The sequence below is a fragment of the Sus scrofa genome, chromosome 1 (genome assembly GCF_000003025.6).
Source record: "Sus scrofa isolate TJ Tabasco breed Duroc chromosome 1, Sscrofa11.1, whole genome shotgun sequence".
NCBI lineage: Eukaryota > Metazoa > Chordata > Mammalia > Artiodactyla > Suidae > Sus > Sus scrofa.
Window position 1 is genome coordinate 89,986,531 of NC_010443.5, and position 22,720 is coordinate 90,009,250.

The 22,720-nt window shown below is 38.2% G+C and overlaps 1 protein-coding gene across 16 annotated transcripts in view; it reads right to left on the minus strand.

Annotated features, from left to right (window-relative positions):
* MYO6 (myosin VI) overlaps positions 6,330–22,720 on the minus strand; it is a 144,908-nt gene continuing 128,517 nt past the window's right edge. For 3 of the 16 annotated variants that reach the window (XM_013992810.2, XM_021082579.1, XM_021082615.1), the window contains 6 exons: positions 21,238–21,276; positions 17,421–17,524; positions 16,110–16,241; positions 12,886–12,912; positions 9,074–9,292; positions 6,330–8,149 (listed from right to left, as the gene is read on the minus strand). In XM_013992810.2, the coding sequence (XP_013848264.1) occupies positions 7,950–8,149; positions 9,074–9,292; positions 12,886–12,912; positions 16,110–16,241; positions 17,421–17,524; positions 21,238–21,276 (721 nt within the window). In that variant the 3' untranslated portion in view covers positions 6,330–7,949. 16 annotated transcript variants of the gene reach the window in all.

The following is a 22,720-nucleotide window of genomic DNA, read 5'->3' on the forward strand; positions in this document are numbered from 1 at the left end:
GCTGCAGCTGCTATCCTACACCACAGCCACAGCAACGCGGGATCTGAGCCGTGTCTGTGACCTACACCACAGCTCGTGGCAACACCGGATCCCCGACCCACTGAGCGAAGCCAGAGATCAAACCTACATCCTCATGATACTAGTAGGGCTCATTACTGCTGAGCCACGATGAGAACTCCACTCTATCCAAATTCTGAAAATATAGGCAGGCATATCCATAGGTCATCAAAATCCAGGCATGTGGTCAACACTGAGGACCAGGACACATCATATTTCAGGTAGAGAAGGTACTTGAAGACCAACAAATTTTGAAGAAAAAGAGGCTTATTATCAAAACCCAAAATATCATCAGTGAACCGAATTTTGGCTATTCCTGGGGTATAGCAAAACCAAGTTTGTGTCCAGCTGTCCTTAAAACATTGTTCACAGGAGTTCCCTGGTGGCTCCGTGGATTAAGCATCCAGCATTGTCACTGCAGTGGCTCAGGTTGCTGCTGAGGTATGGGTTCAGTCCCTGACCTAGGAACTTGCACATGCTGTGGGCATGCCCCCCCCAAAAAAAACAAACACTATTCACAGATCACTTACAACAAGTGCAACTTATTATTTGGGGAGGGGGATGGAACTGACAATATACTGGAGTATATAGAAGATGCTTACGTATGCAGTGAGATTCAGGGGATAATGTATAGGACATAAGCTGTGGTATTAGATGCTTCATACTTCTGTGTCTATAAATTACACACTCCTTCAGTTCTTAGGCACAAATTTCTTTTATGAGAAATTACCACTAATACAGTAGGTAATTTTGTTGCCAATAATTTTTAAATTGTTCCTTTAAAGACAAGAAGTGGGATATACATAGCAGCAAAAATCTTACTTTTGTTGTTACTGCATAAAGCTATTTTTAAGAAAGATACTATATTGGTTAAAAAAAACAAAACAGTGAGGTTGTACTTTGTGACATAACCATGCTGGTGTCCTACCACAGATGAACTATGTCTTCCTACAATTTAATAACTTCACTGAACACTCCTTGACACTGTGCTGTGTGCATACATAGACTAGCATCAACTTAGTCCAGTTTAGCCTGGTTTTAATGTGCTACTTAATGAAAAATGAATTCCTCCGTCTCACTTGCAAATGTTTAATTAATGAATCCATTTCCTTCAAAATCTTAATTTCAATAAAATATGATAAGCACTCTATTCATAGATTGATATTGTGTGTTTTACCAGATATTCCCTGGGTTTGCTTTATAGATTCTGATGAATGATTTTAAACATAACTTTAAGGCTGCCGAAAGACAGCAAAATATTAAAACACCAACAGTAACATTTTAGCAGTAAACTTGAAAAGTAAAAACAAAACAAAACATTTCCTAATAAAGGAGGTAATTTTTATTGCTTTTGGGGAAGCGATTTTCCTTCCTGATTACAAACCCTTGAAAAATCACTTGTGTTGGTTTTGCAAACGCATAGCCTTCGAGTCCCTATTCCCATCCCAGTCCTCCCCAAAGTGACGAGCTGTGATGTGGGACAAGGACTTTGAACTGTGTATTAAGCGCCATAAAATGAAAAATGGTGGCAAAAGGCAGGGGTACCTGCTCACTTCCATGCCCCTGGAAACCCCCAGAGGAAAACATGCTTGTTAGTGTGATAGGCCAACCAGCACAGAGAAAAAAAAAAAAAATCCATGGGGAGAAACTGAAAACTCTTCTACCACCACCTCCCCGTGTTGTGTCATCCATCATCTGCATCCCAGTTTTACTCTAATGTCTATAGAGAATGTGGGTTGTTTTTTTTATTTGTCTTTTTAGGGCTGTATCCACGGCATATGGAAGTTCCCAGGCTAGGGGTCAAATGGGAGCTGTAGCCGCCAGCCTACACCACAGCCACAGCAACACAGGATCCGAGCCACGTCTGCAACCTAACCCACAGCTCACAGCAACACCAGATCCTTAACCCACCGATGGAGGCCAGGGATCAAACCCACGTCCTCATGGATACCAGTTGGGTTTGTTAACCACTGAGCCATGACAGGAACTCCAAGAATGTGGGTTTGTTTTTTTTTTTTTTTTTTTTGTCTTTTGTCTTTTTGTCTTTTTTTTGTTGTTGTTGTTGCTGCTATTTCTTGGGCCGCTCCCGCGGCATATGGAGGTTCCCAGGCTAGGGGTTGAATCAGAGCTGCAGCCACCGGCCTACACCAGAGCCACAGCAACGCGGGATCCGAGCCGCGTCTGTGACCTACACCACAGCTCACGGCAACGCCGGATCGTTAACCCACTGAGCAAGGGCAGGGACCGAACCCGCAACCTCATGGTTCCTAGTCGGATTCGTTAACCACTGCGCCACGACGGGAACTCCAAGAATGTGGGTTTTGATGGGGAGAGATATGGAGGCAAACACTCCATCTTCTGCAGGGAAGGTTTCCTTTTGAGGCAGGTGCTTCTCACTCTTCAGATCACCCACTTTTGAGACCAGTTTTCTCCAAGCTGCCAGAGAGGAGCAGTTGAGGTCAGATGCTCACGGCTCTTTGCAGTCCCAGAAGACCCATCTGAACCACCATAGGTTCTACCCAAAGGAGCCTAGATAGATCAGCTGTGTTTGAAATCTTACGGAGAAAGGCTTTTTGGGGGTCCCCAGCTTTTCCTTCCTGTGTCACTGCACAGAGACTGATGCCTAGAGAAAGGCAGCCTAGATTTTGTCTTTCTCTAATCTAGGCCAAGTGTAGTTGTGGCTCATATTCAATCCTTCTTTTTTCCCTGGATGGAAAAACCTATAGGAGTCTCAGTTCAAAGCTCAAGGACCTTTCAGTTAACTCAGCCACAGGGTTTCTGGCTCAGGTGACTAGACAAACTTCAAGGATCCCCAGCTTATCCAATTTATTTTGTCTGAGATGGCAGGTAACAAGTGTAAAATGGAAAACTTTTTTTTTTTTTATATATAGCACTTTTTAACTGTATTAAAAGTACAAGAAGGAAGAGGAAGTTCTACAGAGAAAGCACTTATTCCTTGTATTTCCAGTACATTGTATTTTAGGAAAGTATCAGACATTTTTGAGGAAAAATTAAGTAACAGATGCAATTAGATGAATTTTCAAAAGTGAAAGGGGCCAATTAGTACACTTATTTGGGGTCTGAAGGTGAGAGTCTGCACAGATATAAATGAGGATTAAAGATTTTCTTTTTGACGTTCATTTCTTCCCTATCTCTTAAAAAAACTTTTTGAACAGTAGGACAACCAAACTTACTTCATACATTGGGTTTGTGGTGGGGAAGGAAGAATACACTGATTTGACCTGAACTTAACTGTACTCAAACATCTGGTCCTGGCATGGACAGGCTCTACTGGAATTAGTCCCATGTTATTCTTCCACGAGGCTTTTCCATGGAATATGTGGCCTTCTCCAGGGTGGCAGTGCCATTTCTATATCCTAACCATTCATACACCAGACCTGTCTCAGTCTACATTTTAATAGCCATAGGTTCTGCTTTCATATTACACACAGTTCAATTTAAAATGCAGCAAAGGAGTTCCTGCCATAGCTCAGTGGAAATGAATCTGACTAGCATCCATGAGGACCCAGGTTCGATCCCTGGCCTTGTTCAGTGGGTTAAGAATCTGGTGTTGCCATGAGCTGTGGTATAAGTCAAAGACACAGCTCAGATCTGGCTTTGCTATGGCTGCAGCTCCAATTCGACCCCTAGCCTGGGAACCTCCATGTGCAGCAGGTATGGCCCTAAAAAGACAAAAATAATAATAATAATGCAGCAAAGATCTGGGAGTGCTTGGTGGCCTAAAACACATGAATGTTTTCAGCCTGGGGTACAGTGCGTCTTCAGGGCCTCGCCCCTTTTTCTTTCTCTTCCACTCTTCTCTTTCCCTATTGTTACAACTACCCCCTCCAACTCATCCTTATTCTAGCTTTTACATATCCTCTGCTCTCCCCTCCCTTGTCAGTTTATCTTCTAAAAGAAATAAAAGTGCTCAATAATTGTTACTGCTGGTAATGCTAAGAACAGAAAAGCTGTCACACCTTCTGAGGGGCGGAAGGACAAAGGAGTGACCCTTTGTAAATTCCCAGGAACAATTCAAAAAAAGTTGCTTGCTTTGACTTTGCTCTACGGGAGTGAAGCAAAGGCATTTCTATCTCTTTCAGAGTCTAGAACTAAGCCACCTGAGCTTTCTGGATTGCTGCTACTTCTCCTGCAGCAGTTAGGAATTAGGTCCACTACTAACACAGTGTTAATCCACTCACTGATTCACTCAACCCTATTTATTCTACTGATCCAGGTACTCTTAAGGTACTTTAGGTAAGGAAACCAAAGATCTACCTACTTTAATCCCCCGAGAACCATAGTAATAAGCTGTGAGTGAAAAGATCTTTTCAAAAATCCAATTAAGACACTACAAAATCTTCATTCTTCTTTTTTTTTTTTTTTTTTTTTTTTTTTTTTTGTCTTTTTGCCATTTCTTAGGCCATTCCTGCGGCATATGGAGGTTCCCAGGCTAGGGGTTGAATTGGAGCTGTAGCTGCCAGCCTACACCAGAGCCAGAGCAACGGGGGATCCGAACCACATCTGCGACCTACACCACAGCTCACGGCAACGCCGGATCTTTAACCCACTGAGCAAGGGCAGGGACCGAACCCGCAACCTCATGGTTCCTAGTCGGATTCGTTAACTACGGCACCACGACGGGAACTCCATTCATTCTTCTTTTTGCCTTCGAGGTTCTGGTCTCTAGGTTCCCACAAATACCACCTATGTTTCATTTAGGATGATCTTTTCCTTGATGATCTGATATAATGTCTTGTTTTGCTGTTCGCAAAACAAAACGGTTCACTATGTTACCGGAAACAATGACCTATAAAAAGTTATTTATAGGAAGCAGAATGTGAGCTACAATAGAACGTCTTTTGTGGGGACTCATGCTCCTAAACACACTACTTTATTTCTTCAGCATAAAATCCTTTGAGAGGTGTCATCTATTCAACCTTATAATTAAGGAAACTTTCTCTCGGTGTGTACCCATAACTCATAATATGTAGCTCAGATGTGTGAGTGAAGTTAGTTAAGAGTTACATTATAAATAAATTGAATGTGAAAACATTTTCTCATTTTTTTATACTGTACATACATCTACTTTTGCAATGCATACCCTAAGGAAGGAACTGGTATTGAGTGAGACAAGCATGAGAAGAATTAGTTCTTAACATATAGTGTGCTGGTTTAAACTTCTAATTTTATATCTCAATTTAAATGATTAAACTGTAAATATGTTATACAGTTTTCACCCAAATGATTAAAATATAAATTTACATTTGTTTCATACAGTTTTCACCAATGATTAAATTATATATTTACATTTGTTTCATTTCAGATAGTTTTCACCTAGTGGTTATGGGTTTGATTATGAACATTTCGATTTGATTATGAACATTTCGAAGAAGCTGCATCCCCACTTTCCAGAACACCGTCTCTGCTGTTTCCTAAGGGAAACAGGGCGACAAGGTCCTAGGTTTCTCCAGGAAAGACATGCACGCGGGGGTTGGGGGGTGTGTGCGTGCACACATGCGCTCACAGATCTATTCTATGGAGGTTACTCTAAGTCTGTCTGAATCAGGGCAGTTCTCCTGGTAGCCAAAATTAACTCTGGAGACTACTTAAAATAGAAAAGTTCTAGGACAGCTGTGTGACATGATTAGCAACAAAATGGCTTAAGGCTAACTAATTTCATTAACTCTTAAAATAAAAAACTTAAAGACCTGTATCAATTCTTTGCTGTGATATATTTCTTACAAATTCTTCAAAACATTAAGTTCTCTCATTACAGTAATTTTAGCCTGTTTGACTAGTTTTCTTTCTAGTGCCTACATATCACAAAGACACAGAAAACTGGTTCTGGGAGTTCCCGTGGTGGCTCACTGGCTAACGAATACAACTGGGAACCATGAGGTTGCCGGTTAAATCCCTGGCCTCGTTCAGTGGATTAAGGATCTGACATTGCCCTGAGCTATGGTGTAGGTTACAGACATGGCTTGGATCCCGTGTTGCTGTGGCTCTGGTGTAGGCTGGCAGCTACAGCTCCGATTACACCCCTAGCCTGGGAACCTCCATATGCTGTGGATGTGGCCCTAGAAAAGACACACACACACACACACACACACGAAGAAAGAAAACTGGTTCTGAAAACAGTACTAAAGGGACAACTCATTCGACATCAATCTGGTTCCTAAATTTTTTTTCAAAGACTCTACTTGTTACCAGTCAAGAAAAAAAGCTTATCATTCACTATCCTATCCGAATAAAAACCAGTTCAAAGCAAGTGATGAGAAGAGGGAGAAGGGTCATTTATTTTCAGTAACCAGACCTTCTGTCACCAAATCATAGGGCCCAAATGACCAAGCATAGGCAAGTCCATGTGGTAATACAGTCTTCAAACGATAATCATGTTCACATTCTCAATAGCACAGACAGGACCATTTAATTCTTTTAACAGAAGACAATCATCTGCTCAGTATCATAATAAATAAATATTTCTATACTAAGACATATCATGAGAGAAGCAGGTCTGAAAACAATGTCTGACTCACAAGCACTAATCCAATCAGCTGGGAAGTACTTTCCTAACTAAGTACTCTTTCTAGGGAAAAAAAAAAAAAATCACTGGAAATTCATTTCTAAGGTTAGAGTCTTTAACAATCATGGGGGAAAGAAGTACAGAGAATAATTTTATTTTCTAATTTTATTCTAAAATACAAACAAGACTCCTTAGAATTATGTCAACATAACTCCTTGATGTATTTTTGTTTCCAAATTTCTAATATGAAAGTCATAAATATTAGGCTTGAAACTGCTGACATTTGAGCAAAACTAACAGCACACCAACAAAACAATTTTTTTAAATTATCAGTTACATGAAACAAGCAATTCCTAAGTGTAGGGATTTGAACTACAAAGCTTATAAAAGAGCTCTACAATTACCAAAATCTCAAAGGCCAAAAAAAAAGACAACAGGAATTTTTTAAAACCAAAGATGTTTTGAAGCAGAAAACTAGCTCAAATCACATGAAACAACTTGGACAAGATTCTGATACAAAATTGCAACTGAGATGAAATTGAAAGAATATTTGAATTCAGTCCAGTTAAGCCACAGTGCCACCTAAAACTTATTTCCTTTTCTAAATGAAACCAAAGTTATCTCAAACTTGTAAGCATTTAAATGATCTGAATTTCCTTTATTTGTCCATGAAACATATTCTTATAGCAATACAATGTGACAGAAAACCAAAACACATCTCTGCAGGATACTATGTACCTTCTTTGTCACAGATAGCATCAAATACATTTAGGTTCTTCCAGAATTCTAGAATTTCAGGTAAATTGCTTTACTCAAATAAAACACTGCAAAAGAGTGAGGAAAATAAAAATTTCTACCTTTGACGGAAATGCCATTAATTTCTGAAAAAATGAATAAAATTCACAGCTTTCAGATCAAAACATCAGTGCTTTATCATTTTAAGCGCCTTAGTTTTGTAGGAAAACTGAAACTAAGTTTTCTTTATTCCAGTTATATGGTACTGTGTCATTCTTAAAAAGCAAGAAATCTGCATTTTTTTAAAAAACTTCTTTTCCTCAAGAACAGTGATGATAGATTTAAGGTAGTCTGTTGGCAAAGAATGAGAAATGGTTCAGAATCTGCCCAAGTGTAACAAGTATTAAAATCATGAGAGGTTCAACAGTTATAGCTGGATACAAGAAACTAATTTTCAGGTCCCCAATTCACTACTGTAATTAACCTTAAATTAACAAAAAGCCATGATTAATAAAATCTGTTCACTTTGTTTACATAACTCTAACTGGATCCTGGAATGGGTCAATGTCTGGGGCACACTCCCTACCCAGTACCATGGCAAGAGCTCCCAGCTGCAAGGTTAGTGCAACTTCTACTTTAACAGGTTCTGCAGCATGGCCGTGGCATATGTGGGCCTAGCCTGTCTGCTCTCAATTGCATTCTGAAGATACTGGATGCCTCCACAGCGTTCCCAAATTTCTTCGAACTGTCTTGGCAAAATCTCTGCACCACGCTTTCGAGTCAGGCCTGTCTCTTCAAGATTCAGCTCACACATCTCCATGTCATCCTTACCTGCAAACACGAGACATCAGAGAATTACCACACCTCCTTCCAGAACCATTTACTGTAAACTTTACTCCTGACATGTCTATCAATTTGCAGAGATTTGAGAACTTTTAAAACTTTATTTCAGAGATTATTACACTAAGTGAAGTCAGAAAAAGACAAATGCCATTATGATATCATTTACATGTGGAATCTAAAGTAAGGCACAAATGAACCTATTCATAAAACAGAAACAGACTCACAGAGAAGAGACTGGTGGTTACCAGGGGGGAGGGAGGAGGGAGTGGGATGGACGGGGAGTTTGTGGTTAGTAGATGCAAACTACTACATTTAGAATGGATAACAATGAGGGCCTACTATATAGCATAGGGAACTATGTCCAGTCTCTTGGGACAGAACATGATGGAAAAGAATATAAGACTATATATATAAAACTGAGCCACTCTGCTATACAGCAAAAACTGGCACATTGTAAATCAACTATACTTTAAAATATTTTTTAAAAAAACCTTTATTTCCTTCAAGATTGAAATCTGCTTAATAAATTGGCCAGAAATAAATCTGTCCTTGAGCAAGTACCCTTTCAAAATGTATTAAAAGTGCAGTTGATCAAACCAGTTACCAGGGTTACTAAAAAGGCTACATTTAACCATTAGAAAGCAAATGATACAATTAAACACCCAAGAAAAGGTTCTTAAGACACAGATAAGTTTCTATGTGTTCTACAAGGACATAATTAACCCAAGCAACCTCACACCACAAATAAGTGATCTTCAACAGAGATGACTTAACTGCAAAACTCCATGCCTGCTCCTGACCCTGAAGTTTAAGGAAAGATTACATCATGGTATATTACACTGTTTCACTCTGAGGGCACGTAGTCCTTTTATGCTTTATAATTATTTTTGATTGCATGTGAATCATACACACCAGCCACAAGGAGGATGGGTGGTTTGTCAGGATGAAGTTCCATTTGCCGGGCGATCCACGGTCCATCAAAATGGGCATACCACCAGCCTTTCTTCTTATTCTGAGGGTCTTTGTACTGGTCCGCAGGGCGGATGAACGGAATGCGGAAGAAACGCTGCTGCCGGTTCATTTCGATCTCCTGCTGCCTGGCAGGGAGCTGCACTGCTGGGTTCTGCTGAGCTGTCACAGGGAATAAGGACAGTCACACCAGGATAACGAAAGCAGCCTTTAATCCTAAAGTGCACCACTTGTTTTTAAAAAAGGAAGAAGAGGGGTTCCTAATAGTCAATTTCAAGCAAAATGTAAATATGAATTGCCTATAAATGAATATAATTCTAAGTGCGATTTCTTAGAAATTTCTTTCCCTGAAGATGTATCTTGGCACTGCAAACATACACATATATACATACACATACACACATATACACGCACATACACACATACACCCACACCAGCAGCAGCAGCAGCAGCAGCAGCAGCAGCAGCAGCAATAACAACTACCAGCTCCCAGCAGATTCCCACAAATGATTGTACCTATACTAAAATGATCTTACATGGCAGGAGAGCAAACTAGTGTTGTTTGCTCAACTTATAGTTTTCCTCCAAGGAGTTCAAGTGAAGGCTGCAGAATAACTTTTACAGGATGATTCATGATGGAACAACTAGACAGTAATTTCACAACTCTCCAGGATTATAGGCATTTGTCAACTGAATCACAATTTCCTCAAAAAGACCTAAAAGTTTTCTCCTTTGCCAACTGATTTTGGGGTTTAAAATGGCCCAGATAACACAAACATTTTACTAACATAACTTTATGACATCAAAACCCTAACAGTAAGCATGAACTTTCACTCAGAGATTCACTTACTCTGAAATCAGACTTCTGGAAAAAAAATCCACTGAAGATAAGTGGAAAGTGTATAATATTTGGTTCTCCTTGCTAACAGAAAAGAAAAATGCTTACTTTTCTGCTAATACTTTGGGTTCCTAGCAATCTTTTTTCCCTTGCTCAATTTTCATTACTAAACAATGAGAAGTTGTTTTTTTGTTGTTTTTTGTTTGTTTTTGAAAATAAACAGTTCTCTGGTACAATGACTATATTTTTAGGAGTGTCATTTTGGTAAATCTGTTTAATATGGGCTCTATGCTCACAACTTTAATCATTGACTGCATCTCAATTAAGAATCTCACTGAAAAGCTAAGTATGTCAATGAAAAATTATATAATATGCATAAGTCAAGGACAGTCACATGCCTTTTTAAGATTTTCCAAGTACTGAAAGGATGAAATTACTCCTTATTTTTTACACCAATAGTAAAAGGTTTACATTTACCAATAGCTGAATTTATTTCCATGCAAACAAGAGAGAGCAAAAAGCAGTTAGCAAAGATGTATATGCCTATGAAGGAAAGGAAAAGACCCAGATTTGTTAGTGACTTAAAAAGCCGTAACCTTTAGCACATTAACAGAGATGAGTTTATTTATTCTCTTGTTCCTGTTTCCTCAAAACAACTTACAGTTTAGTGTATCGATTTCAAGTTTTAAAAACTATCTACTCTTCAGAGAGTATACTAACTCAAAACTAAGACATTTTATAAAACAAACCCTTCCCTCTGTGTTAAGTAGTGAATTAGAGCTCAGTGTTCCTTGACCAGAAACACTGCAATACTAATGGCCACCAGTAAGACTAATCTACTTTTATTCTTTTAAAATAAAAATATTCAATTGGATTTTTTTTTTTTTTTTTTTTTTTTTTTTTTTTGCTTTTTAGGGCCGTACGTGCAGCATATGGAAGTTCCCAGGCTAGGCTTCTAATCGGAGCTATAGCTTCTGGCCTACACCACATCCACAGCAATGCAGGATCCAAGCTGTGCCTGAGAACCTACACCACAGCTCACGGCAATGCCAGATCCTTAAACCACTGAGCAAGGCTAGGGATCAAACACACATCCTTATAACCACTGGGCCATGAAAGGAACTCCTGAAACTAATTTCTAAACAATCATTTCTTTCAAATCCAATTGTGTTATTTTAAAAGTATGAATAAGTTTCAAGTGTAGCCCTGTAAATTAGTATAAGCACTTTGTTTTTTGCTATTTGGGGGCACACCCACAGCATTATGGAGGTTCCCAGGCTAGGAGTCGAATCAACCTACGCCACAGCTTATAGCAATGCTGGATCCTTAACCCACTGAGTGAGGTCGGAGATCAAACCCACGTCCTCATGGATCCTAGTCAGGTTCATTAACCACTGAGCAACAAAAGGAACTCCATTAGAAGCACTTAAAAAAAAAGCATGTTCAATGAGTTGGCAGATAAATATGGCATTATATTCAAATCATTACTGCTCAAATGACTTATAAGAAATCTACTGTACACAAAGATGACTCAAAGCTTTTAAACTATCAAAAAATAGGAGTACCCAATGTGGCTCAGTGGATTAAGAACCTAACACAGTGTCTATGCAGATGCAAGGTTAGATCCCTGGCCTCCCTCATTGGATTAAGGATCCGATATTGCTGCAATCTGTGGAGTAGGCCACAGATGTGGCTTGGAACCAGTGTTGTTGTGGCTATGGTGTAGGCTGGCAGCTGCAGCTCTGATTCCCCACCTGGCCCAGGAACTTCCATTTGCTGCAGGTACAGCCCTAAAAAGAAATAAACAAGTCAGAGGATTGTGGATTATTGTTCAAACTGCAATGGGCTGTGCAATTATGATATCAACTGGATTCAGAATCACTTGCCAGGAATGAAGCCTCCAGAACACTGACATGGGCAGTAAAACACATGGGCCAAGCCTCAGTGGCCAAGGCTATTTCTTCTAATTGGAGCTCTTCCTAAACCTGGGCTCACTCTGACGGTGCCTTGTTCTGTTTCCCATCACACATCAGTCTAAGTTCCTCCATGAGTGAATGTCAAGCAGTGTTGGGAGCTATGATGTACCTATGAATGGTAGATTCTGAGGACACATAGATGAGGAAGGCTCCATCCCTTTTCTGAGGGATTTTGTAGTCTAATGTGAAAGAAGACATAAGGGGAACTTCCATATGCCATAGGTGAGGCCATTAAAAATAAATAAAATAAAAAACTGCACCATGGGCAGCTATAAAAGGAAAAGAGGAGTTCCTGTCGTGGCTCAGTGGAAACAAATCTGACTAGCATCCAGGAGGACACAGGTTCGATCCCTGGCCCGTTCAGTGGGTGAGGATCCAGTGCTGCTGTGGCTGTGGTGTAGCCTAGCGGCTACAACTCTGATGACCCCTAGCCTAGGAACCTCCATATGCTGTGGGTGTGGCCCTAGAAAGACAAAAAAAAAAAAGAGAGAGAAAAGAATAATCTCCCCTTCCTATTAAGAGGTATTCTATTAAGCTTGTACACATTATCATATAAAACTCAAATCTCTCTGGACAGAAATGCTTATACTATAAGAGTATATGAAACCACCACCTAAAGTTATTTATTCTAAAAGATCAGCTGATTATTGAGATAGAGTTTTGCTACAATAAGAATTGTGTATATACTCAGTTTAAAAGCTAGTTTTTTTTAAAGGAAATTATTTGATAATAATAAATTAAATTTTGCTCTGCATATATATTTTGGAATGATCCAAATAAAAGCATCATCTCAAATCAAATATCTTAGTACAGATCCACCAACATTAATGGACTATAACTCCCCTTAAAATTGTAGCAAAACAATGTTTAATAGAAGTTAGTACTTTATAAAGTATTTTTAGCCCATCTTCCAGTTAGCTCATGAGTTACCATTGACTTACGTGAATTGTTCAAAAATGGTGCAAAATCTGTGAACAAATATTTGATATTGAAGAAAAGATAAAAATGCCAAAACTGTTGACTGAGCATTCTTCTAAATTATAATGCCTTCCCATCAATGGAGGTGATGACTACAAATAAATATCCTAGCCAGAGCCAAATAATCCCAGGATTACCTACAAGTAAATGCTCCTTTCCAATTTTTTTTAAAAGCTATTTTGATATATTTTCAGGAAATTCTGCTTAATAGATGTACAAAGAGGACCCAAGTTTTTGTTTGTTTTTTTTTTTTTTTTTTTTTTTTTGTCTTTTGTCTTTTTTGCTGTTGTTGTTGTTGTTGCTATTTCTTGGGCTGCTCCCGCGGCATATGGAGGTTCCCAGGCTAGGGGTTGAATCGGAGCTGTAGCCTCCGGCCTATGCCAGAGCCACAGCAACGCAGGATCCGAGCCGCGTCTGCAACCTACACCACAGCTCACGGCAACGCAGGATTGTTAACCCACTGAGCAAGGGCAGGGACCGAACCCGCAACCTCATGGTTCCTAGTCGGATTCGTTAACCACTGTGACACGATGGGAACTCCCCAAAATTTTTTTGAACACAGTGACAGCCAAACAAAAATCTGAAACAATAACTTAATACTATACATTATAGTAGCTTTAAGGCACTATAAGAATTCTATAGAGAAAAAAAGAAGCATTTATAAATTCATCAAAAAATATGTGTTTTGGAGACAAAGTATTGCCACATTTACACATACTAAATATGTTTTCATTGCCTAACATTATCTTAAATCTTAAACTCATGACATTTTTAACTTTAGGAACTGTGAAATAAAACTATATTCTCTAAAGTCACTGTTTTAAGCAACTAAATATTATAAATCTTCACTGGATAATTTTCTACTGCCCCCCAAATTATTTCTGAAAACCTCTTTCTAGGGTAAATGTGGTGACAGCGAGCTCACCCAGTAGAGCACACAGAAAAAGGGGCTGAGCCTCCCAACTCCTAATTCTAAGAATTTGCCATGACTTGTCAATGGATTACTCTTAAATGCAATAATAGTACATTATATTTTTGCTAAACATAAGTTGTCATCATTTTATATCTCAAATTAATGAATACTAATCCTAAATATTAAACTACAGAGCCGTTCCTTTTAAAGGTCAAACAGCTGCAGCATTAGGAAACCACCTAAAGTATAGAATTTTCTCAAATGAGCTATGAAGCACCTTGGTGTCCTCTCCTTTCCTTTTAACTACTCCTGTGTCAGAATGAATTTTACATGAGAGAAAAATAATGTACTTTTCTGAGCAGGAAGGTCCATTTTATTTTTTATTTTTTTATTTTTTTCAATTTCTTGGGCTGCTCCCTCAGCATATGGAGGTTCCCAGGCTAGAGGTCCAATCAGAGCTACAACTGCCAGCCTACACCACAGCCACAACAATGCCAGATCCGAGCTGCATCGGCAGACTGCACCACAGCTCACGGCAACACCAGATCCTCAACCCACTGAGCAAGGCCAGGGATCAAACCCTCAACCTCATGGTTCCTAGGCAGATTGGTTTCTGCTGCGCTACGACAGGAACTCCCATATACAATTCCTAATTGTTCATATACCTGGACGGGACTCTTGGAAAATTTCTTAATCTACTCTGTTGTTCTTCCAAAGAGTACATTATGCATGGAAATGGTAATAAGCACCAGTTAGGTAAGCCACATGTTCTTTGTTGCTTTGGGGGCAAAGCTGGATGAGTAAGATACTAAAGTATCTTAGTCTGGTCTGATACAAAAATACAAGAAATATTTATATATATTCACTAAAAACGTGTGTGTTGAATACGACAACAGTCATTTCTTTCTGTGCAATCATTCAGATGTATAAATTCTGAAATAGAAAATAATGAAAGCCAATCAGTCAAAGGTCATGACTAGAGCCTTATAGCTGAAGATTATAGCTAAAAAGAACAGCCCCTTTTCCATTTTTTTCAAGACTGTGGTTAGAAACTTGGTAGACAGGGTAATGGAATCATTTTGTCCTCTTCGAGGCCCAGAGACAAATTTTTAAACTGGAAAACAGAGTAGTGGTCACAAGATGGATCAACGTTTTGAGGGCCTCCCATTTGCCATTTCTTAGTTCCAGGCAACCTAACCGTGTTTCCAGAGGAGCGTTCTATTCTGGCCGAGCTCACCCTGTGACAGTCACTAACACTAACATCTCTAACATCTCCTACAGATGAGAAGCCTTCTCTCCCTCACTCTAATCTCCGCAACGATTTACAAACACTAACATTTCACCACTTAATTGACTTTCATCAAACACTGCTTTGTTTTCTAGGAAGGAGGTGAGGGAGGCAAGATATAACCATGAGTTCATTTTCTAAATCAACTTAGGTCACCCATCACTAAACTATACAATCAAGTTTGGGGAATATACCTCTTTGGTAAAAAAAAGAAAAAAAATGTATTAAATATGCTGTCACCTTGACATTAATCAATAGCAAGTTGCAACTTAAATAAATGAAATTCCAACTATTGCTTTTAAGACTGAAATTGCAACTCATATGTCACAAGTAGTCTCAGTTAATGTTAAAGCTAATAATTGCTTTTACTAGGTTATGCCTTTTTTTTTCCCACTAGGTTATGTCTATCCTGTTGTTTTATAATTCCAGATATATAATTTGCCTTTTGTATAACAAAGTAACAAAATTCATTTTAGGATCTCAGTCAAAAAAAAAAAAAAATCAAATCCTAGTCTAGGCAAAACTCTGGTCTAGCCCAAGGTACTTTTTCTCACTCTTATATTTTCACAGCATTATAAAATAAAAGCATTATGCTGTGAATAAATAATATCTTCAGTAAATATTCTTTTTTCACAATAATCTTTACATTTCCATATGTAATATTTACATATATGTGTATCTGTGTATGTGGAAAGAATATGTATTTACGACATTATCACACAACTTCCTCAGTATAGACAATGTTATTCTTGCCTCCAGAATTTATCTTAAGTAAATTCAATACTGTTAAATAGATATGACTTTAACAATACATCTAAAAGAAATAATGCTTTAAAAGATAAGCCATCTGTTAGGTTCAGTGGACCCAGGATTTTACAGTAAGAGAAAATTTATATTGGACAATTTTACCTAAATGTCTTATGTATAGTTTCATGTAATTATATATATACACTTTGGAATATTCAAAAGTACAGATTTGTTTTTACCATAATCAGTAACAGACTTTGGAGCACGTTGCTCTGTTTCAGTATTTCTCTTCTTGTTCTTGGATTTCCAAGCATGATACACTTTTAGTCTCCTATGAAATTCTTCTCTGCAAGCTGCCAGGAGCTCAATATCTATCAATTACATGGAGAGAGGAAAAAACAAGGAATTACTGCTAATTTAGTTGTAAGGCATAATTATTCTGTGGCATACACATTTATTTTTAAAATAAAGTTTTCACTTTAAAGTTAATTTAAATTAGTACAAAATCAAAAGAAAACTAATTATGGATAAAGATAAGCACTTTATGGTAATATTATCTTTTATACTTAACAAAGCATTTTCTTACACATTATTAGCATCTTATATCATTTGTTCCCCACAAGAATCCTGGACTAAATATGTCTTTCTTATATGTCTTTCTTAGATGAAGAATCAGAGAGACTGGGTCACTTGCCCAAGGTCTCAGACCATGACAACAAAACAGGAAGTCAATGTGCTCCAGTACAAGCTAGATTTAGATGCAACACATCTTTTAAATCTGTAATTATGCAGATAAACTCAGTGAAGAGGGAAAGAAGACAATGTAGCATCTGCCCGATTATGACACCTGAGGTCTGAGTTACAGTATCCTGAATTCAAACACCATGACTGACATGAGAACACAACTATGAGGCATCCTTTGGATACAGAATTTTACTTTGTTCTGTTGGAGGAAAAATAGCTTTAAAGAGGAAGGATTCCATTGCCTTTCATGGACCAAAGGGGTCTAAGAAATAGGAACTAGGCAGGCATAGAGCCCAAAACACCAGTTCTCTATGGCTTTTCCTCTCTTACCCAGGCAAGAGGTAGACAAAATGAATTCACCTTGATAAGTATGACTTTCTTTTAGATTTGTGAACTAGGTCTTCATTTCAAGACAAGAGTAAAAAGAGAATGGCTTAAACTAATTTATATGAAAAAAAATCCCATCCCAATGTGGGCATTAACTTTATTATTACCCGTCAACTATGGAGACTTCTTTTTTTTTTTCTTTTAAAGGGCCATACCTGTGGCATGTTGAAGTTCCCAGGCTAGGGGTCAAATCGGAGCTACAGTGGCTGGCCTACACCACAGCCATAGTAACTTGGGATCTGTGCCACACATCTGTGACCTACAGCATAGCTCATGGCAATGCCAGATCCCCAACCCACTGAGAGAGGCCAGGGATTGAACCCACATCCTCATGGATACTAGTCCGGTTCATTTCCCCTGCGCCGACAACGGGAAGTCCCTGGAGCCTTCCCATTTTTTTATCCTCCCCATACACTTACCACAAGAAGTATTGATGGTATCCCGTAGTTCTGCATATTTCCATTTACTAAGATCATATTTTTTGGTACCAGCAGCCGCTTTGGTGGCTTGTACAGCAGGGCCTCTGTAATTATTACATATGTTTGCATATTTAAACCAGAAACACGAATGAAATGTTGACTCAACAGGCAAGAAAGTGAACATAGTTTGAGAACTGGAAATAACTACTGGAAAATATATATAATAATTTTTGTATCTTTGACAGACAAGGTTAAGAACTGTGTATTTATTATATGATGCCCAGGTAGATTAAAATTTTTCCAGTGCATCATTCCAGACCCATTTTAGCAGAACATCTGATTTCAGAATTCTAGTAACCTGGCCTTCCCCAGACCTCAGCTGAAATGTCCTAACTCATGGATACAAGAACATCAAAAGTTAAGAAATACATTTATATATGTTCCTCAAAGTCAAAAACAGAAATCGACTTTTTTTTTTTTCTCTTGTCTTTTCTAGGGCTGCTCCCATGGCACATAAAGGTTCCCAGCCTAGAGGTCCAATCGGAGCTGTAGCCGCTGCCGGCCTACACCAGAGCCACAGCAACGCAGGATCTGAGCCATGTCTGTGGCCCACACCACAGCTCACAGCAACGCCAGATCCTCAACCCACTGAGCAAGGGCAGGGATCGAACCCACAACCTCATGGTTCCTAGTCGGATTCGTTAACCACTGAGCCATGATGGGAACTCCTCGACATTCTTTTTTTGGGTCTTTTGTCTTTTTAGGGCTGTACCCTCGGCATAAAGAGGTTCGCAGGCTAGGGGTCTAATAGGAGCTATAGCTGCCAGCCTACACCACAGCCACAGCAATGCCAGATCCAAGGCGCATCTATGACCTACACCACAGCTTGCAGCAATGCCAGATCCTTAATCCACTGAGCAAGGCCAGGTATCAAACCTGCAACCTCATGGTTTCTAGTCAGATTTGTTTCTGCTGTGCCATGACAGGAACTCCCCTGCCTCCCTTTTTTTTTTTTTTTTTTTTTAAGATCATTAGAAGCACATGGAGAGCTTATTTACAACTACTGGAAGCTGCAGATGGCCAACCCCAGCATCCTTACTGGCTTCTGGGTATTTATAAGGTTCACAGGGCAGAGTGGTCCAACTGCCACCCTCTGCATAAGTCTTTAGAGACAAGCTAAAACAGCTGCCAGAGCCTGGAAATGCCTGTGACTTTTGAGCTTCTCTGTTAAAGAATACTTGACAAAGTTCTACAAAAAGCAGATAAAACCACACCCTTGTAAGCAGTGAGTAATAACACAACAACTAGTAAATGAAAGGGAAGGGTTGTAGGTCATGGGACAGATAACAGGGATTTCAAAGGGCACTAGGGTTTTATCTTGCCCTGGGTAGTAGGGATGTTTGAGTGGGGAAAAAGGAAAGAAAGAAAAAGTAAAATACATATATTTAAAATATTTAAAATTTTTAAAAATAATTTAGAAATTAAAAATAATTTAAATAAAAGCAAAATAGAAATAAAAAATAAAATACATATATTTAAAATATTTAAAAATAATTTAAAAATTAAAAGGGATAATTTTTCATAGCAGTACTAGTGAGAGCTTGGTATTTGTTTCCCTATACATAATCTAAAATAATTACTCCAAAAGTACAAGAAAATTGTCTTTTATGTAATGAAGTCCCTTATTTTTCAGCAAAAGATGGCAGAGATGCTCAGAATAAGCTGCAAGTGAACTTTTAAGCTCAAAGGAAGACTTTAAATACATCATATTTCTAGACATGAAAGGAAGATGACACGATATTAAAAGAACTAATTACTTAAGAACTCAAGTATTGCTTCTCACGTATCACACAAAGCATTTCATCTTTGTGGTTCACTGCTTGTGAGGGATGATCACAGTATAGGGTCTGAAAATGAGCTCATATGTCTCATCATTTTACATTTTGAAAGACAACGGCAACCTTGGCAAATGATCAAGACACAAACACTTAATGAAACTGATGTTTTTTTAAAACGATGGGGTTAGTAGAGGCAAACTATTACATTTAGAAAGGATAAGCGATGAGGTCCTACTGTACAGCACAGGGAATTCTATCCAGTCTCCTGGGAGAGAGCATGATGGAAGATAGGATGAGAAAAAGTATGTATATATACGTATGACTGAGTCACTATGTTGTACAGCAGAAACTGACACAACACTATAAATTAATTATAATTTTTTTAAAAATAAAAATTTAAAATAAGTAAATAAAAATGGTGTATCTTCCTGAAGTAAAGTATTCTTCCGTTAAGCTTAAAAATGAAATAACTAAGACACTTGTGCCTCTTGATGAGGCCTATGTATGCTTTCCTTTTAGAGAATAAAAAATAGCATACTGCATCCTACATACTTAAAAATTGTCAGACATGATGATATTTAGTTACACATAAGCCTGGCTGAAGAATAATATGGCCATTTAGTCCTTCCTGCATTTTCATGGTTGATATCCGTTCCAAGTTTACTGCAGAATCTCTTCTTTTCAGAAGCTGTGAGACTGGCCATTCTCTATGTAGCTTTTTCTTCGTAAATGCTTTGCTCAAAAGAGCCAGCTGTGTGTCAGCAAGGTCCCTCTATTACCCTTAACAATAAATTATGCTTTAAACACTATTCAAATATTCTTTTTCTCTTATCTACATCCCCAAATCACCATTTAATAAACTAACAAAAAAAATTCTTTTTCTTCCCAGCTCTCATAACAGTCTCCTCTAGAAGAGAAGCTGCAATTATGAGTTTTTGTTGTTGTTTTCTTTCCTTTTGAAAGAGAAAATGATTTTACATAATATACAGCTTTATAGATTGTCAGAATATATATGAGTCACTACATATAAGTTGTTTTGTTTTGATACTTCAAAAAATCACACTGAATTCAAATTATTATTGCTTAAAATATGGTTTTACTATTACTTTTCATTCATAATACCTCAAACAAAAATACACCCGGTAAAAGCATATTTAGCATCCTAAGAAGTGCACAAATCATTTTGTGCATTTAAGTGCTTCCCCCGTCTCTGGAGTTATTAAAATAGTAAAATGAAGGTGCAATTTACTGATTATTTAGACTTGTTATAAAGACATCAATGACAGAGTAAGGTAGTCGCAAAACTGACTTCTGTTTTTTTTAAATGTATTGATTTTAACACTTTCAATTCGCTCTGGAACTTCAAAACTGGAAGTTAAAATGTTATTGATTTGTATTATGTGGTAATGGATCAGATCCTGCTGGAAGTTAAAAGGTTACTGATTCATATCCATGTGGTAATGGACCAGATCCTGTTGGGAAGGTACAATTCCTTGGTGGCTCAACTCTTACATCAGTTTGGAAAATGTGTGCCACAGTGCACAGGGGCCACCTGGTGCCACACTCTTCCTAGTGTCCTCTGTCCCTTTCCACCAGTCAGGGGCAGCACCAGCCTTGGAGTGGGGGGGACTTCAAAATGTCCCTTTTGCTGTGATGACAGGAAGGATTCTCCTGCTGAGACTGAACTGGTGGGGCCAGCGATTAGCAGAACTACCAACAAGGCACAGTCACATGCAAAATGCCAATGGCATCCCCACTGAGAAATGCCAGTTTAGAGGAACACTGTTTTGGGGGGTTTGTTTGTTTACCTTTTTCTATGTTAAGATGGCATGAGGGCAGAGTGACATTTCTTATACAGAAAGTTACAAGGAAAGAATAGGTTACTCATATATAACAGGTTCTGGTCCCAATAAAGAAAAGTAATTTTAAAAATATGATTTTGAGGTGACACTTATTTCCCCAAATTATACTGCACTAACCTACTCAAAATTTCTGACATTTCTTTCGCCATTTGCTCCCTATAAGAAAAATGATAATACAGTATAAGTACACAAATGACAACTACATACATTACTTAAAAGCTCTAAAAGCATAATTAAAATCTGTATTTTCAATAGTATTATTGATTTACTAACCACAATCATTTTACTTTGTAAAGGTCAATAATATACTTTACAACATACATAGCCATAAAATACAGGTAAAAATTGTTTAAATCCAGTTCCAGTTATTTGAACTTCATTTTTGCAGTAGAAACTTTTAGATAAAATGTCATGAGAGCCACCCTTCTGTGATATTTTTATGTATAGAATATAATCAGCATGTTCTAAATGTTGGCTTGGCAGGACATAGATTCTATACCAGGATTTCTGCACCGGGGTTGCTTAGTAAATATTAATTAGACAAGGCATAATGGTGGTAAACCGAACTGATCTATTTTACAGTGTCAGGGTTTAAATAAGAGTCTGATGTACTCACAGCTCTAAAATTAGAAATCAAAGCATGCCTTAAAAAATTCAAATGTAACAAGCACTTGTTAAATTAAAGATCAGAAGTGTTCTGACCTTCCAAGGATAAGTATTTCCCAAAGGCAAAAACTTACTTTTCTTTTATTACCTAGGAGAGTGTAACTTTTCTCAAAATTTGCTTAATTCTGTGGAATAGAATGTTCATTTCATCACATTCATCAACTTCATCAGTATTTTATTTTCCTGTCCTTTGCTCTCTTCCTCCATAATCACTTTCTCACTCAATCTAGTCATCAGACTCCGGTAACCTCAAAAATCTTATAAATGAGTATAAACCAAAAGAAAATGATATGGCTATGTTTGCCTTGGGGCTCAGTTTTCTGGATGCCTGCCAAGATCTGGGACCCTGGCTATAAAGGAGCAGAGCACTCTTTCCTTCCTCATGAGGAACTCTGGCTAAGATTTGGTGCCAAAAGGGGTCCATCCAAGCAAGCACAGTCATAGAAAAAAATAATCTTTCAAAACTAATGATCAAGGACAAAAAAAAAAAAAAGTGAAAAACACAAATATAATCAAACATAATTAACCTAACCAGAACCTTCTAACTTTCTATGTATTTTCCCAAAACATATTTCAAGGGACTCCATGGTCTTTCAAAGTTCTTTGCTCCACAGTCTGTCCATCATTTGGAGATTTCCTATGCAGATTCCCTACATTATCCCTGATGGCCAACCCTACTGATTCACTATCCCACTGGCTCTCGGAGCCACGCCATATATTCTGGATAGAAATGGCTCCCGCACCTAGATGTTCCTTTCCTTCTGATTTTTCCCAGCTATATGCAAATGCTCACAATTTCACCTTCGGCATCAGGTGGTTACTAGGCTTATTTAAGTCAAGCTCAAATGGTAACTAGGAAGCAGAAGGTGCAATGGCACCCACTTGGAGATATTTTCAAAACTTATGGTGCACTGTGCTAGCAAGATGCTGTGAG